Genomic DNA, 16,894 nt, shown 5'->3' on the forward strand with positions numbered 1-16,894 from the left:
AGGCACTGGGTTCGATCCTCAGCACCACGTAAAAATAAATAAACAAAATAAAGGTATGTGTGCATCTTCCCCAGCCTGGGTGTTTGTCACTTCTACCTTGTCCCATGGTCTTTGCTATCTGTGGGAAAAACAGGAGGACAGGGGGCTGGGGGATTGCACAGCCAAGCAGTCAGCCTGGTCCAGGAGCAATCAGAGAGGGCTTCCCAGAGGAAGCAGCCTCGAGGCTGTTGTGAAAGACAAGTTCTACGGAGGCAGAGGAAGGGCAGGGTGTTCTAGACAGAGGAAACAAATGCCCAAAGGGGAAACAAAGGAGCAGCTGGACCTGGGGCTGGGCTTTCTGGACTTCCCAGGGCAGAACTCATTTGCATATGCAAATATCAAGGACCCCAAGTGCACTGACAAGGCCTAACAAAAGGCTCTGTTTTCAGAGCCTGGAAACCAAGGGTATATGGAAATCGAGGCCTGGTATTTTCACTGGGATGCCCTTAACATCTGGGAAATAATAGTTGGTCTGTTGCTAAATTATAACCATCAAGTAGCAGAAACCTTGCTGGGTAGGGCACAGACTGACAAAAGCTACTCTCCCCGTTTCACAGATGGGAAAACAAAGCAAAGTGGGGAAAGAGGTTCTAGGCCTCAGTACATCTAGAAGCAGAGGTGACTCTGAGCCCAGGGACAGGAAAGAGCCTTCCTGGGGACCTGGTTTTTACCTCCAGGCCTAGAGAAGCAGACGCTGCAGCAGGAGGGTGCCCAGTCCCGTTACCAACTGGCTGTTGAACTAGGAACGACTCTGGGTCTCAGTTTTTCCTTTGTCCAATAAGGGAATTGGACACAACCGTGTTTGCCAAGTTTGATAACATTGTTTAGCCACAGCTCTGTTAGTGGAGTGAAGTTTTTGTTTGGTTTGGTTTGGTACCAGGGATGGAACCCAGGGGCACTTTACCGCTGAGCCACATCCCCAGCCCTTTTAATTTTTCTTCAGAGACAGGGTCTTGCTAAGTTGCTTAGGACCTCACTGAGTTGCTGAGGTTGGCTCTAAATCTGTGATCCTCCTGCCTCAGCTTCCTGAGTGGCTGGGATTACAGGTGTGCGCCACTGCACCCAATGTAGTCAAATGAAGTTCTATACAGTAGTTAAATATATAAAATTATAAGGCAAAAGAGCGCTGCTCTGGTGGAAGCAAGCAGGGAGGAGCCTCATATGTGGCCCTTCTTTCCTCCCCTGATCCCCAGACAACCTGGAGGTATCAATAAGATTCAGCTTGAAGAGCCCCAGGCTAGCATATCCTTTCCAATTGGTCCAGCTCCAATTCTGTGACTCCCTGATGCTCTTGGAAGCAAACCCAAGTACTAGTGCCTCGAAGAAATGATCTGTAAGCAAATGGGCTTAGGGTTTTGCATTGATCCCCTTGATCCCATCTCTGCCTGTGCAGCTTTGAGCAAGGTGCTTAACCTCTCTGAGAACTGGGAGCATGGATAGCCACGGTCAAAGAGAATAGTCTATGGCAGACACAATCCTAAGCCCTTGAATGTAGGCTTAGAGAATTAACCTTCACATGACCTCCTGGAGGCAGGGACTGTTATTATCTCCCTTTATAGAAAAGTGAGGCAGAAGAATGAAGAGATGTCAGCTAGTGGGTACTAAAAAAGTGCAGCCTTTTGACTGCACCATACAAAGTACTAGACCAAAAGGTCAGGTGGAGTCAATGAGGAGGACTCTGAGCCCACCTAATACCTGCCATTAGCCTAATAACTCTTGCTGATGGTTCGTCTTCTTAGAAATTCCCCCACTCCCCACTCCCACACCTCCCACTCCAAAGAAAATCAGAAACCCTCAAGTTTTTGTTCCCAAATCCAGACCTCAGTTCCCCCTGCCTCGGATGCCCCCTGCTGTCCATGCAGTGCAAGTGCACCACCCGCTCACCTCAGCCCTTGAGCCCCTGGCCTGGCCTTGGTCTGTCTGGTCAAACCCTTCGCCCTCTACCTTCCCAAAGGGCCTCATCGAATTGTACTCATGCAGCCCTCCAGAACTCCGCTTTCTAGGGTTATTTAGAGGCAGCGTATTTTAGGGGCAGTAGATTAGGATTCTTTAACCTGGGTTTGAGGCTGACATTCAGTATTTTCCTGATGGGGATCATGGTGATTCCCAGCTTGAAGGGACCAGAGGCCAGTTTGTAAATTGTGTTATTTCCTGGGTATCTGAGGATTAACCTTAAGCATTTTCTATCCAATCTCTTAGAAGAAAAATGTCTCTAAGACACAAACATGTGTGTCTTAGGCTTCCTGGGCACCTACCGTGAATGTACCCTCCACTTGGTCTGTTATTCACTGGGCAGCTACAACAGTCTAAAAATCTGCATCAAGGTGGGTGTGGTGGTGCAGGCCTATAATCCCAGTGCTCAGGAGACTGAGGCAGGAGGATGGCGAGTTCAAAGCCAGCTTCAGCGATTTAGTGAGGCCCTAAACAATTTAGCGAGACCCTGTCTCAAAATGAAATTTGAAAGGGCTGGGGATGTGGCTCAGTGGTTAAGTGCTCCTGGGTTCAATCTATGATACAAAAAAAAAAAAAAAATGTGCATCAAATCATGCACACTATATTGGCCAAATTATATTATTACATTGTGTATGTGCTAATATGTAACGACAGATCCTGTCATTATCCACAACTATAATACACCAAAAAAAAATGAAAAAAATCACGCACACTCCTGCTCAAAGTCTAATATCTCCCTTCGCCATCAGAATAAAATCCAACTTCCTCTCCTGGACTGCAAGTCTGTTTGGAACTGGTGGTCTCCCTTTCAACTTCAGTTCTCTGAATCTTCGGCTCATCCTCCCTGGCCTCTGTGCTCTTCCACTGTTCCACGAACACCAGCTCATCCCTGCCTCCAGGCCTTTACACCTGGTATTTCTGCCTGGAATATTCTTATTTATTTGACACACTTTTTTTATTGTCATCATTCTGATCTTTGCTAAAAATTCACCTTCTCCAACCAACTTTCCTGACCACCCAACAAGCCCTCAATACTTCCTGTCCTGTAACCCTGTCTTCTCTGTCCCTTCTGGTACTTATCACCATCGTCAGGAGCTTTGCCCAACTCACCGTCTGGCACCCATAAGACCCTCCGTAGATTGTTGTTGAATGAATAAATGAGTCTTCTCCTGGAGAAATCATCGCATTGCTTTTTCCTTGAGGACACTTCAAATGCTCTCTGGAAGTTTTGTGATTCTAGAGAAATCCCCCAAATTGAGCAGGCCTTAAGGATCCCCCAGCCTGGGTGGATACGCAGAGAAATGCCAGTCTGAGCCCAGAACCCTTCTGACAAGACGGAGAGCTGGCGCAGATGTTCTTCACTTTTCTCCCACTTGGTCAGTCCCATCCCCCCCCCCCACTGCTCTGGTTTAGGGCGAGAACCTCTTGGGCTGGGCCAGATCCAAGGGTGAGAGTGTCTCCGTTTCGGATGCAGATTGCAGAAGGCATGGCCTTCATCGAGCAGAGAAACTACATCCATCGGGACCTCCGAGCCGCCAACATCCTGGTCTCTGCTTCCCTGGTGTGTAAGATTGCTGACTTTGGCCTGGCACGCATCATCGAGGACAACGAGTACACGGCTCGGGAAGGTAGGGAATGCCACCTGCAGCCCCACATGCCCTCTCGGATGGGCTGTGAGTGAGTGCCAAGAGGAGATGCCTGCGAGAGTGACAGCAAAGGGCAAATGTCCATATACCCAATATTACCTCTGTGTTACGAAGCTGGTGAGGTCTTTCTAGTGTCTTGGATTCGAATCTCTCCCAGAGAGGGAAATTTCAGAGCAGATTGAGAAGCACTGATCAGTTCTAGACTTAGTGAGGCAAGTACATGTTGAAGTTTAGGGTTAAGAGTAACTTGATAGCTGGGTATACTGGTGAATGCCTATAATCCCAGCAGCTTGGGAGGCTGAGGCAAGAGAGCTCCTAATTCAAAGCCAGCCCCAGCAACTTAACAAGGCCCTAAGAAACGTAGAAAGATCCTGTCTCTGGATAAAATATAAAAAAAGGACTGAGGATATGGCTCAGTGGGAAAGCACCCCGGGTTCCATCCCTGGTACCAAACCAAACCAAACCAAATAAAAGGCAACTTTAGTCTCCCAATGTCCATGAACAGTAGGATGGACACATAAGTTGTGAAATATTCACATAATATAATATAATACCAGGCAGCAATGCAAAGCACATTCCAATGCCACAGGCAACCAAATGGATGATTCTTACAGAACGATATCAAATTGAAATAAATCACCCCAAAAAAATGTTGATGCTGAATGCTTCTGTCCATACGAAATAAAAAATAAATAAATAAAAAGAAACTCATAATAAAAGTTCATAGCAGCATTATCATAGTCACCAAAAATGGAAACAGCCTTAATTAATGTTGATCAACTGATTAGCAGATAAACAAAATGTGGTCTATTCATTCAATGGAATGTTATTTGACCATACAGTGGAATGAAGGATTGAAAGATGCTGCAATATAGATGAACCTTGGAAACAACATATTAAGTGAAAGCCAGGCACACAGACACATCTCATATGAACGTCCAGAACATAAGGTGCAGTCGTAAACACAGAAAGTGACTTTGTGGCTGCCTAGGGCTGGGGTGGAGAGTTGGGAAAAAATGAGGAATGAGTACTATGGAATTTCAGGGGGAGTGTGATGAAAATATTCTAAAAGTGAATATTCTAAAGGTTATTAAACTGTATACTTTAAATGCATGGATGCTGTGGTCTGTGAATTGTATGTCAATAAAGCTGTTAAAGAAATGGTTAGGAGGCTGAGTCAGGAGGATCATGAGTTCAAAGCCAGCCTCAGCAACTTAGTGAGGCCCTAAGCAACTCAACAAGATCTTGTTTCTAAATAAAATATAAGAAAGTGCTGGGGATGTGGCTCAGTGGGTTAAGCGCCCCTGGGTTCTATCCCAGGTACCAAAAAAAAAAAAAAAACTGTTAAAAAAAAAACAGGCAAAATTCATTTCTAGTAACAGAGGTCAGAATAGAGGATACCTGGAGTAGGGAAGTAGTGATTAGGAAGGAGCAGGGGAGCCTTCTAATGCTTAAAGAGTTCTATACCCTAATCTGATGGTGATTACAAAGGTGTGTATTTATTATATGTATGTATAATAATAGTATAATAATAATATTTATATAATAATATTATTATAATATTTATATAATATATATTATATATAATAATATGTTATATATAATAATATTTATATATAAGTGAAATGCATTTATGTATAAATATGCATTATATGTAAAAATGCATTTATATACATATAAATGCATCAAGTTGTACCTTAGAGTTTGTACGCTTTAATCTTATGTTTGTTATGACTCAATAAAAATGTTTAAACCAGTCAGGCGTGGTGACACACGCCTGTAATCTCAGCAGATCTGGAGGCTGAGGCAGGAGGATAGCCAGTCCAAAGCCAGCCTCAGTAACTTAGTGAGACCCTCTCTCAAAATAAAAAAAACAAATGAAAAGGGCTGGGGATTTTGCTCAGTGGTTAAGCACTCCAATACTAAAAAATAAAAAAATAAAATTAAAAAGTTAAATTTTATTTTTTTTAAAAAAAGGAGGATGTGTAATTTCTAAACCAGGAGAAGATAAGCAGGAAATAAAAACTCTCTAGATCTAAAGGAAGAAAGGGAAGGAGAAACACACACACACACACACACACACACACACAGAGAGCAGTTTCTTTTTTTCTTTTTTTTTTTTTAATATTTTTTTAGTTGTAGATGGACACAATACCTTTATTTGATTTATTTACTTTTTATGTGATGCTGAGGATTGAAACCAGTGCCTCCTACGTGTGAGGCAAGTGCTCTACCACTGAGCTACAGTCCCAGCCCCAAGAGCATTCTCAATCCTCAGTCATAATGCTGGTCTCATCAGATCCAAAGAACATGCAGATGGCTCCCAATTTGTGATGGTTCAACTTATGATTTTTCCACTTTGCAATGGGGCAAAAGCGATCCACATCCAGCAGAAGCATACTTTGAGTTCTGATCGCTTCTCCAGACTAGTGATATGCAGTAGGGCCCTCTCTCACCATGCTGGGCTGCGGCCCTGAGCCACTGAGCCCGGGGAACAACCAACCAACCCTCTGCTGTGTGACTGAGCTAAGATGGTCAGGAGGTGGGGTGGATTCAATGCGCTTTTGATTTATGGGATTTCCACCATCACGATGGCTTTATCAAGGTGTAAGCTCATCCTGAGTCAGAAGCATCTGCATCCTCCACACCTAACTTAGTTAAGAGAAACGCTAATGAGAGGCTGACTGAGCCCCTCCCAGGGCAGGTGGAAGGAAGTGGGGAACAGGGTGGAGATACCCTGTGACCTCAGAGACTTGAGCCAATGTCCTCCCCTCCCCCATTTCCAGGGCTGAGGAGACCAAGGTACCAGCTGTGAAGTCTCTGTCCCCACATTCTGTGCCCTCTAGGACTCCATTCTTCTGAGCTATAGTTCACTGGAATATCATTTGAATCAACAAGGTGTCCACTCTCCTTTGCCATCTGTCCTGCAGATGGATGTCCCCTGCTTCCACAGCCCTGTGGGGAGCAGCTATTGCCCTGTCCTGTTTGTTCCCTCGCCCTAGCAGAGACTCAGCCCCAACTGCTCTCCAGAGGCCCCTGACTCTGCTCTGTCCGCTCCTGCAGGGGCCAAGTTCCCCATCAAGTGGACAGCTCCTGAGGCCATCAACTTCGGCTCCTTCACCATCAAGTCAGACGTCTGGTCCTTTGGAATCCTGCTGATGGAAATTGTCACCTATGGCCGGATCCCTTACCCAGGTAGGGAAGGCTTGGGACCTGGCCAGGCACCAGGTCCATCTCACTGGTATATTCATTCACAGTCCTTGATCCTCACCCTCCACCTTCCCTTGCCTTTCCCATCTCTACTAAAGCACCACCATCTGCCCAATTTCCTAAGCTTGCAGTCTAGGGGCTTCCTCGGCCCTCTCCCCTCTCTCACCCCTTATCATATCCAAGCAGTCACAGGGTCCTGGCCATTCAACCGGAAACACGTCCCACGTCTGCCCACCTCTAACAGCCTTACCTGCTCCCAGGCCACATCACCTTGCTCAGCACCGTGGCCTCCCAATCTGTCCTGCTGTTTCTCCCCTCTCTCGCCTACAGACCATTCTTCATCTGTGGCCAAAAAGATTTCTCTAAACTGCAAATCAGATCTTGTGCCTTCTCCACCCCTAATTCTTTAACGGTCTCCATTATAATTAATACAAACCCTCCTAATGCCTCACTGACCATCAGGCACCACATGATCTGGCCTCTGCCTCCCTTTCCAGCTTCCTCCTGTCCCCTCCCCAGTCATCTAAAGTATAGCATGTCTCCCCTGTGATTTCCTTTCATAATATTCTATGCTATATTCATTCATGGCGTCCATCCTAATTGATAACCAGGTATTTGTTTAATATTTTCTCCATCAGATTCCGAGACCATAAGGCCAGAAATCATGGCTGTATTCCTTACCAGTGACTCCAGTGCCCACCTCTGTGCTTGACCTATAGTGGGTTTAGTAATGACTTGTCAAATGGATCAATATATCCCCCTGTCTAAGGACAGTGCCCAACACTCGATATACAAAGATGAATACCGAGTAGATCGCATGTAGATTGAATGCAGATGCATGTAGATTGCCTGGGACTCAGGGAATACTTGGGGTGTCTGTAACTAGAACACTGGGGAGGATCAAGATGGATTTAAAGAGTCCCTGACTTTTTACACATACAGCACTGAATTTAAATCCTATCCCCATCAACTAAGACAAACTAATGGAGTGATGCTACTTTTCAGAAGAAGAAAAGATAACTTGCCGATGGAGAGGTCAGGGAAGGAGAATAGAGAATGATTATCCTGGCTTTAATGGAACAGTAGAAATTCAAGAGTTGTTTTAGCCTTGTTAAATTGGAGGTGACATATAGACATCCAAGTAAAGATGTCTAAGGGAGCCCTCAAATCCATGAGTTCAAAGTTCAAGATTGAGAGTATAAAATTGGAAGCCAGGTACAGTGGTGCACACTTGTAATCCCAGCAGCTCCAGAGGCTGAGGCAGGAGGACTGCAAGTTTGAGGCCAGCCTCAGCAACTTGCCAAGATCCTGCCTCAAAATTAAAAAATAAAAAGGCTGAGGATGTAGCAATGATAAAGTACACCTGGGTTCAATCCCCAGTACCAAAATAAATAAATAAAATCAGGGATCACAGGCATTTAACAGTTGTTCTAATACGTAACTAATATAAACCTAAATTGAACAAGGAAATCGTCCCACTCACAAGATGACCTTGAATCTGGCCATCTGACTTTTGTTTTGTGAGAACACTAGTAATCCAGGCAATGGGTTATAGAGCCCTGTATCCATTTGAATGTACTAGGCAGCAAATAACAAAAATAATAGACAAAGTGTTTCTGAAACAAGAGGCAAGTCATTATTCCCCATCGAAAGAAGTCATGCCATGGTGGCTGGTTAGTTCAGCAGCCGAACAGCTGTCAGGATGCTGAGTTAGTTGATGGTGTTCCCCATGTGGGTAAGTTCGTTGCTATAACTCCAAGTATTGCGTCATCTCCCAGTGTCCAAAGGAAGAAAGGAAGGGGTGTGCGCCATGCCTCGCTCAATCAGGAAGGAGAACATCTCCTGGAAATCTCCCAACGGACATCCCCCTCAGCTCCCCTTGTTCTTTCCTGGGTCCCGGCCCTAGCCACAAGGAAAGCTGGCAAAGGGAGCGTCTGGCTTTCTCAGTGGGAGGGGCTCAGCCTGCAAGGGGAGATGGGGAGCCACTGTATCTGTCCACCCTGGGCTCCCACTTCTCAATCCCTCCCTTTCTAATTCTCCGGCTCCTTCCCAGGAATGTCAAACCCAGAGGTGATCAGGGCGCTGGAGCACGGGTACCGAATGCCTCGACCCGAGCACTGCCCTGAGGAGCTCTACAACATCATGACCCGCTGCTGGAAAAACCGCCCCGAAGAGCGGCCCACCTTTGAATATATCCAGAGTGTGCTGGATGATTTCTACACGGCCACCGAGAGCCAGTACCAACAACAGCCTTGATGGGCAGGACCAGGCTGGGGCCAGGAGGTGCCCAGGAGGTGTCTCCAACACCAGCCACTGGAGCCCATTCATCCTTCCCATTCCCAGACACCCACCCTCACTGCAGCCACAGTCTCCTCATCTGCCAAGTGGATGGGTGGACTGGACAGTCTCTTTTTGACTCTACCAATCCACACTGTGCCATTCTCAGGAGTCTCCCAAGTTGATATTTCTATTGCCTGGGATGATTGAATTCCAATTACAGCTGTGATTTAGAAATGTTTAAAATTATAAAATAAGTATATTTAAATAAAAGCTATTGAATAAAAGATATGAATGCCAAGGGCTTTACCGGAAGTTCTGCCCTCCTGTCCTTCCAGTTCCAGAATACCTATTTGCCATCTTGCTGTGGGCGGAAGGACATTCCTAGAGAACAGAAGTGTAAAGAAAAGTGACATTCAATGCTCAAAGTTTTCCAACTGCCCTAAAACAGTTGCTGGCTGTATTAGTTTCTTATTGCTGCTGTAACAAGTGACTTCAAACAATGCAAATTTATTATCTTATGGTTCCAGAAATCAGAGTTTGAAATGGGTTGTCAGGGCTGCCTTTCTTCTGGAGGACCCAGGGGAAAAATTGTTTCCTTGTCTTTTCTGGCTTCTAGAGGCCACACCCGCCTTGGCTCATGGTTGCCTCTGTACATCATTCCGAACTCTGTTTCCATCATCGCTTCCCCTATACCAATTCTGAGTCTCCTGTTTCCCTCTTCAACTTGTAAGGATCCCTGGAATTACACAGGACTCGCCCAAAAAATACAGAACACTTTTTCCATCTCAAGATCCTTAATCGTATTTGGAAAGTCCCTTTTGCTGTGTAAGTAAGGTAACGTTGTCACTGTTTCTGGGGGTTAGGTCATGAACATCCTTGAGGGGCCGTTATTTTGCCTATCACACTGGCGTCCAGATGCTGGATGAGTGTTGCCTCCCAGGACCAGGTTGTGCCAGATGCTAGGAATGATTTCTCATGATCTGACTGTCCTGCCAAGCCACGTTGCTAGCTGAGCTGGTTGGTCTAGATCTCCCCCAGGGTGGGTGCTGCCTGAAGCCTTGGCAGCTCCTATGGCCACATGGCCATCGTGATTGTTAAGATGGTATTCATTGTTGCAGGAATCCTGGAGTCTAGAAATGGGGCAGCTGAGAGGTACCTCGTACGGCGCTTGGAAAGCTCTTAATGGGCTGGGGAGAGAGACTTAACAGGAAGCAGAGGAGACAAGAAAGCAGGGGTGCTTCCCGCAGTTGAAAAACTGAACCTTTCTGGCAGTTAGCTTTTTTTGTTTTTTTGGGTGGGGGGAGGTTACCAGGGTTTGAACTCAGGGGCACTTGACCACTGAGCCACATCCCCAGCCCTATTTTGTATTTTATTAGAGACAGGGTCTCACTGAGTTGCTTAGTGCCTCACTTTTGCTGAGGCTAGAACTCGGGATCCTCCTGCCTCAACCTCCCGAGCCCCTGCAGTTATAGGCGTGCACCACTGTGCCGGGCATGGCAGTTAGCTTTGGACATGGAGGAAAGATAAGAAGATGTAGATAATGGGATAGGGCGTGATGACACTTTTCAATATTATTGCATCCCCTGAAGGATCTGTATCTCAGCACCCTGGTTCTGGTTTGGTCCCTCATAAGGTGATATGTTGAAGGTTTGGTGTATAAAGCAACAATGTTCAGGGTCAGAACATTAGGAGGGGGGTGACTGGATCACAAGGACTCTGATATCATGAATGGATTCATCCACTTATGGATTCATAGCTTACCAGGCTACAGAAAGGTGGTGGAAATGTTAGGAGGGCAGGCTGAGTTGGAGGAAGTAGGCCTTTGGGTGCATGACCTTGAAAAGTATATGGAAATCCCAGCTTCTCTCTCTGCTCCCTCTCTCTGCCTCCTGATCATTTACAGCACAGTTTCTTTTGTCCTGTGCTTCCACCGTGATGTTCTGCCTCCCACAGGACCAAAGTGACAGGGCCAAGTGACCATGAACTGAAACCTCTGAAACTATGAGCCAACGTAACTCTTGCCCTGTTTTAAGATGATTTTCTCAGGTATACTGTCACAGGAATGGAAAGCTAACTAACACAAACCCTCAGGGTCACACAGAAATCTATATCTGTTGAAACTACTGTGCACCTGTCAGCAGTACTAACCTTAAGTACTAGGTATAGGGTTAGGGATGTGGCTCAGGCAGTGGCGCTCTCGCCTGGCATGCGTGCGGCCTGGGTTCGATCCTCAGCACCACATACAAACAAAGATGTTGTGTCCACCGAAAACTAAAAAAAAAAAAAAAAATTCTCTCTCTCTCTCTCTCTTAAAAAAAAAGAAAAAAGATTAGAAAAAAAAAAAAAGAACTAGGTATAAAGGGTGGGAGTGGTGGCACACGCCTGTTATCCCAATGGCTCAGGAGGATCACAAGGTCAAAGCCAGCCTCATCAAATTAGCGAGACCCTGTCTCAAAATAACAAATAAAAATAGGCTAGGATGTGGCTCAGTGGTTAAGTACCCCTGGGTTCAATCCCTGGTACCAAAAAAAAAAAAAAAAAACTGGGTATAAGAAAAAAGTGGAGAGTTAAGCTAGCTAAAACAAACACTTTGGGTTTTTTCCTAGACATGTTTTTTGTTGTTGTTGTTTTTGTTGTTGTTTTTTTTTTAAGAGAGAGAGAGAGAGAGAGAGAGAGAGAGAATTTTTTACTATTTATTTTTCAGTTTTTGGTGGACACAACATCTTTATTTTATGTGGTGCTGAGGATCGAACCCAGCACCCTGCGAATGCCAGGCGAGCGCGCTACCCCTTGAGCCACATCCCCAGCCCCAACATGATTTAACTTATATATGTCTAGGAAAAAAATCAAAAGTGTCCAAAGTGTCTGTTTTTCCTGTTTTCACACCACAATCAACACAGATTTCTGTGACTCTAAAAGGTGTGGGATTTCCCCCTACCATTCAGGAAACAGTTCTGTCATAGGGGGTGACTTCTAATCCAATTCGGTTTATAGCACTATTCACTCAGAAAGCATCGGATCCCACAGGTTGAGGGTCTAGTCCCCAACACTGCCCCTGACATCTGACCTCAGATGTCAGTCACAACCTCAGCTGTTTCATCTGTGTTTCTGACCAACTGTCACAAGTCGGGATTCTCACAAACCCCCTCCTTGGGTTCAATACATCAATTCAGGTAGCTCAGAGAACTCAGGAAGCACTTAGGTTTTAATGGTTTATCATAAAGGACATTATATAGGATACACAGGAAATGAGGCAGAGGGTGAGGTGTGGGGGAAGATGCATGACGTGTCCATGTCCTGTCCGGACCTGCCACCCCCTGGAAGTCTCCAAGTGTTCAGCTGTCCAGGAGCTCTCTGAACCCTGTCCTTTGGGGGTTTTATGAGTGCTTTATTGCATAGGCATTTTTGCTGACAGACTGGGTGGGGAACCCAGCAAGGTCCATGTATTTAGATTTTTTTTCCTGCCTCTCTCTGTGGCTGTCCTTCCTCCAGGGTTTGGGGCAGGACCCAGCTGCAGTAAGGAGGGGTCTTATCACCTACCACAGAACAAGAGGAGGTCAGAGAATTTCTGTACAGCTAACTCTTAGACAAAAAGGCAAGGGAAGATTAGTTTCTGGGACCCACCTTAGAGAAAGTTCCATTTTTATGGCCCGCCTTGTGGAGGGAGTCATGAGCCAGGAACCATGGAAGAAACCCAAAATAAATACAGCATAATATCATAACCTGCCTAGTTGGTCATTTCATTTCTCTCTTGCTTTTTGGTTTGGGTGGTGCTTGGGTATTGTCATGAGGAACAAAAGGTGTGACTTACGCAGTCCAAGGGGAGAAATAAAGAATGTCCATGCGCTTCTGCCCTAGTCAATGCTTTATTCACTCAGACCACTCAATACAATTTCACTCTACGTTCTTAATCAAGAAAATGACAATGCTTAATGCTGGGCACTGCCACAGACATCATCAATTCACAGCAAACAATTCTAGATTGATTCTAAGCACTGCAAACATGCTTAATCATGACAGGCTCACGACAGACATTCCCTCTGCATGCTAAGCTCAAGTGTCAGATCAGAAGTCTCAAACCTTAGGCTCTCGGTCCAGCAGATGCCCAGTCAGACGTCGGTGATCAGGTCAGGAACCAAGGCAGTCTTCTCCTGGGGTGGAGGTGATGGCTGGCTGGGGAGGCGGTCCTAGGGAGAAGCTCTCACCAGGGTCAAGAAGTGGCTGTGGAGTTTGAGGGCGGTGAGAACAACGCAGAGGGTCAGCTAATGATGAAAGATGCCGGGACTTCAGTCCAGGTCCTCAGGCTCTCAGCGCGAAGGCATCACTGTCGTCTGGCTGAATGTCTATTCATTTGCTCTATTATTTATACCAAATTTGGGGGCTTTTGACTCCCCTTTCAATCCTTATCAGCTGCCCCGGGTCTGTCAGTGACATCATTTACACCCTGATTTTCTCGCTTTTCCCTCTTATCAGGTGAGGACAGCCTGCCACAGGCTTCACTCTTGAGTTTATCAGGGTGGGGAGAAGTGACTTCTTGGTGCCTGAGGACCACACTGGAGGGCTCCGTTAGGTGCGCCTGGTGAGACTGCAGGTTTCAAACTGGAGTTTTTAAAACGGAGTTGCTTGGGCTCAGGCCTAAGGCCATCCTGACAGGTATCCAAAAGCGAAACCCATGGTCCTGCAATGGGAATTTGCCCTCCTGATTGGAGGTACACGGGATCCTGTTCGGGAATCCATGGGAGGAGTACACATCCTGCCCCCAGATGGCGAGCTTGGCCAATGGGATGTTAGAGGCTTGAAATATGTTTGCGGATATGGGCTTGCTCCAGCCTTTTGCCCTGAAAAGAACATGGCCTAAGGAAGATGAGTGACATTAGGAACAGGGTGGGACTCCGCCTGCAGGGGGCCACTAAACTGAGCTGAGCCCAGCCCAGATCAGCGGAACCCCAGCTGACCTGTGGACACGTGGAAGAGAATGAAATGCTTATTATCATATGCATTTGATTCTACGGTTGCTTTGTTATGTAGAATTGTTATAGCAATAGCTGACTGAGACATGATCTCAGGAGTTGGAGCCTGTGACTGTAGGGACAAGGCTAAGGAGTCAGCTCCTGCCCTCCTACTCCTTCAGCCAACACTGAGTTATCCCTCTGGTCACAGGAAAAACAAACAAAAATATGGGTATAGATACAACACCAAAAGCATGATCCATGAAAGAAAAAGTTAACCTGAACCGGTTGCGATGGCACACACATGTGATCCCAGAGACTCTGGAGGCTGAGGCAGGAGGATTCCAATGCTAGCCTCAGCAACTTAATGACTCCTTAAGCAATTTAGTGGATCCTGTCTCAAAAATAAAAAAGGGCTGGGGATGTGGCTCAGTCCGTAAGCATCCTCTGGGTTCAACCCTTGGTACCAAAAAAAGAAAAGAAAAAGTTAATCTGAGACAAAAGGATCACTTGAATCCAGGAATTAGAGGCCAGCCTGGGCAACAAAGCAAGACCCTGTCGCAAAAAAAAAAAAGAAAAGAAAAGAAAAGGTAAACTGGACTTCATTAAAATTGAAAACTCAGCTCTGCAAAGTACATTGTTTAAAAAATGAAAAGAAGCCCCAAGTTTGGAGAAAATATTTGCAAAACATAACTGATGGAAGACTAATATCCAAAATATACAAAGTACTCTTAAAACTCAACAATAAAAAAAAAAAAGCTGGTCACATTGGCACATGCCTGTAATCCCTGTGACACATGAAGCTAAGGCAGGAGGATCTCAAGTTCAATGACAGCCTCAGTAATTTAGCAAGAACCTGTCTCAAGATTAAAAAAAGAAGAAGAAAGAAAGAAAAAAGAACTGGGTATGTAGCTCAGTGTTAAACACCCTGGATTTGATCCTAGTACCAAAAACCCTGTAGTCCTGCCAGGCACGGTGGTGCACACCTGTAATCCCAATGGCTTGGGAAGTTGAGGCAGGAGGATCACGAGTTCAAAGCCAGCCTCAGCAACTTAGGGAGGCCCTAAGCAACTCAGTGAGACCCTGTCTCTAAATAAAATGTGGCTCAGTGGTTAAGCACTTCTGGGTTCAATCCCCAGTACAAGAACAAAACAAAACAAACCCTGTAATCCCAGCCACATGAGAGGCTGAGATTGGAGCATTGCAAGTTTGAGACCAGCCTCAGCAATTTAACATGACACTCAGCACTACTTAGAAAGACCCTGTCTCAAAAATAAAAAGGACTGGCATTGTAGTTCAGTGGTGAAGCTTCCCTGGGTTTAACTGCCAGTACAAAAACAAACAAACAAAAAACCTCAATATAAAAATAGGCAAACTAGGCACAGTGGTACATGCCTGCAAATCCCGGTCACTCAGGAAGGTGAGGCCTGAGGATCAAAAGATCAAGGCCAGCTTTGGCAACTGAGCAAGACCACTGTCTCAAAATTTAAAAGCAATAATAATAATAATACAGGCTGTATCTGTCAGTGGTAGAGCACCCCTGGGTTGAATGCCTATACCACAAAAAGGTGTGGGGAGTGGGGGCAAGAGATCTGAAAACACCTCACCAAAGAAGATATACAGATAGCAATTAAGCATATGAAAGTTGCTCCACATCACATGCCATTGGGGAAATGCAAATTAGAATGACAATGACACTCTTATTAGAATGACTAAGATCCAAAACACTGACAATGCCAAATGCTGATGCCATACAGCAACGGGACCTCTCACTGCTGGTGGGAAGGCAAACCGGCTCCGTCGCTTTGGAAGACATTTGGCAATTTCTTAGAAAGCTAAACTTTCTCTTACCATATGATCCACCATTTGGGCTCCTTGGTGTTTACCCATTTGAGTTGAAAATTTATGTCCCACAAAACCTGCACAGAGATGTTCAGAGAAACTTTATTCATAAATACCATAACTCAGAAGAAATCAAGATATCTTTTGAAGCTGGGTATAGTGGCACAAGCCTGTAATCCCAGTGACTCAGGAGGCTGAGGCAGGAGGATTGCAAGTTTGAGGCCAGCCTCAGCAACGTAGCGAGAACTTGTCCGGAAAAAAAAAAAAAAGGACTGAGATGTAACAGCAAAAGAAAGAAAAAAGATTTCCTTTCATAGGCAAATGGATACATCCATATAATGGAATTTTATTCAGTGTTAAAAAGAAATGAGTTATGAAAAGAGATGGATAAATTTTAAATGCATGTTGCTAGGTGAAAGGAACCAAATTTAAAAGGTCATTTGCTGTAGATTCCATCTATATGACATTCTTAAAAAGTAACACCATGTAGGCTGTAATGAGATTAAGGGTTGCCAGGAGTGTGGAGAAAGGGAGGGAGGAATGGATGGGTGAAACACAGGGCATTTGGAGGGCTGTGAAACCTTTCTGTTGATATTACCATGGTGCTTACATATCATCATACAGCTGTCCAAACCCATACAAAATATAGGACGTAAAGAGTGAACCCTATTGTAAAATATGAACTTTAGTAGTATTTCAACATTGGTTTGTCAGTTGTCACAAACACACCACACCAACACAAGATGTTAATAATAATGGAAATCGGGGGCAGATGAAGGGCTATTTTAGAACTGTAATTTCCACTCATTTTTCTGTGTACTTAAACTATTTACTCCCTTTCTGCTGCTGTAACAGAATACCTGAGACTGGGTAAATGTAAAGAACATAGATTTATTTCTTATCGTTCTAAAGGCTGAGAAGACCAAGGCTGAGGGTCCCTCATCTGGCCAGGGCCTTCTTGGTGCATCATCCCAT

At 45.3% G+C, this 16,894-nt stretch overlaps 1 protein-coding gene across 3 annotated transcripts in view; it reads left to right on the plus strand.

Annotated features, from left to right (window-relative positions):
* The window catches only part of Hck (HCK proto-oncogene, Src family tyrosine kinase), a 40,358-nt gene extending 30,918 nt beyond the window's left edge, over positions 1–9,440 (plus strand). For all 3 annotated transcript variants that reach the window (XM_046433363.1, XM_046433364.2, XM_046433365.2), the window contains exons 11-13: positions 3,467–3,620; positions 6,702–6,833; positions 8,902–9,440. In XM_046433363.1, coding sequence (XP_046289319.1) covers positions 3,467–3,620; positions 6,702–6,833; positions 8,902–9,104 — 489 coding nt within the window. In that variant the 3' untranslated portion in view covers positions 9,105–9,440. The remainder of the gene's footprint in view (positions 1–3,466; positions 3,621–6,701; positions 6,834–8,901) is intronic.
* Positions 9,441–16,894: the final 7,454 nt, after the last annotated feature.

The sequence above is a fragment of the Marmota monax genome, unplaced genomic scaffold (assembly GCF_021218885.2).
Source record: "Marmota monax isolate L192 unplaced genomic scaffold, Marmota_monax_Labrador192_F-V1.1 WCK01_AAM20220418_F8-fsc00014, whole genome shotgun sequence".
In the NCBI taxonomy this organism is placed as follows: Eukaryota; Metazoa; Chordata; class Mammalia; order Rodentia; family Sciuridae; genus Marmota; species Marmota monax.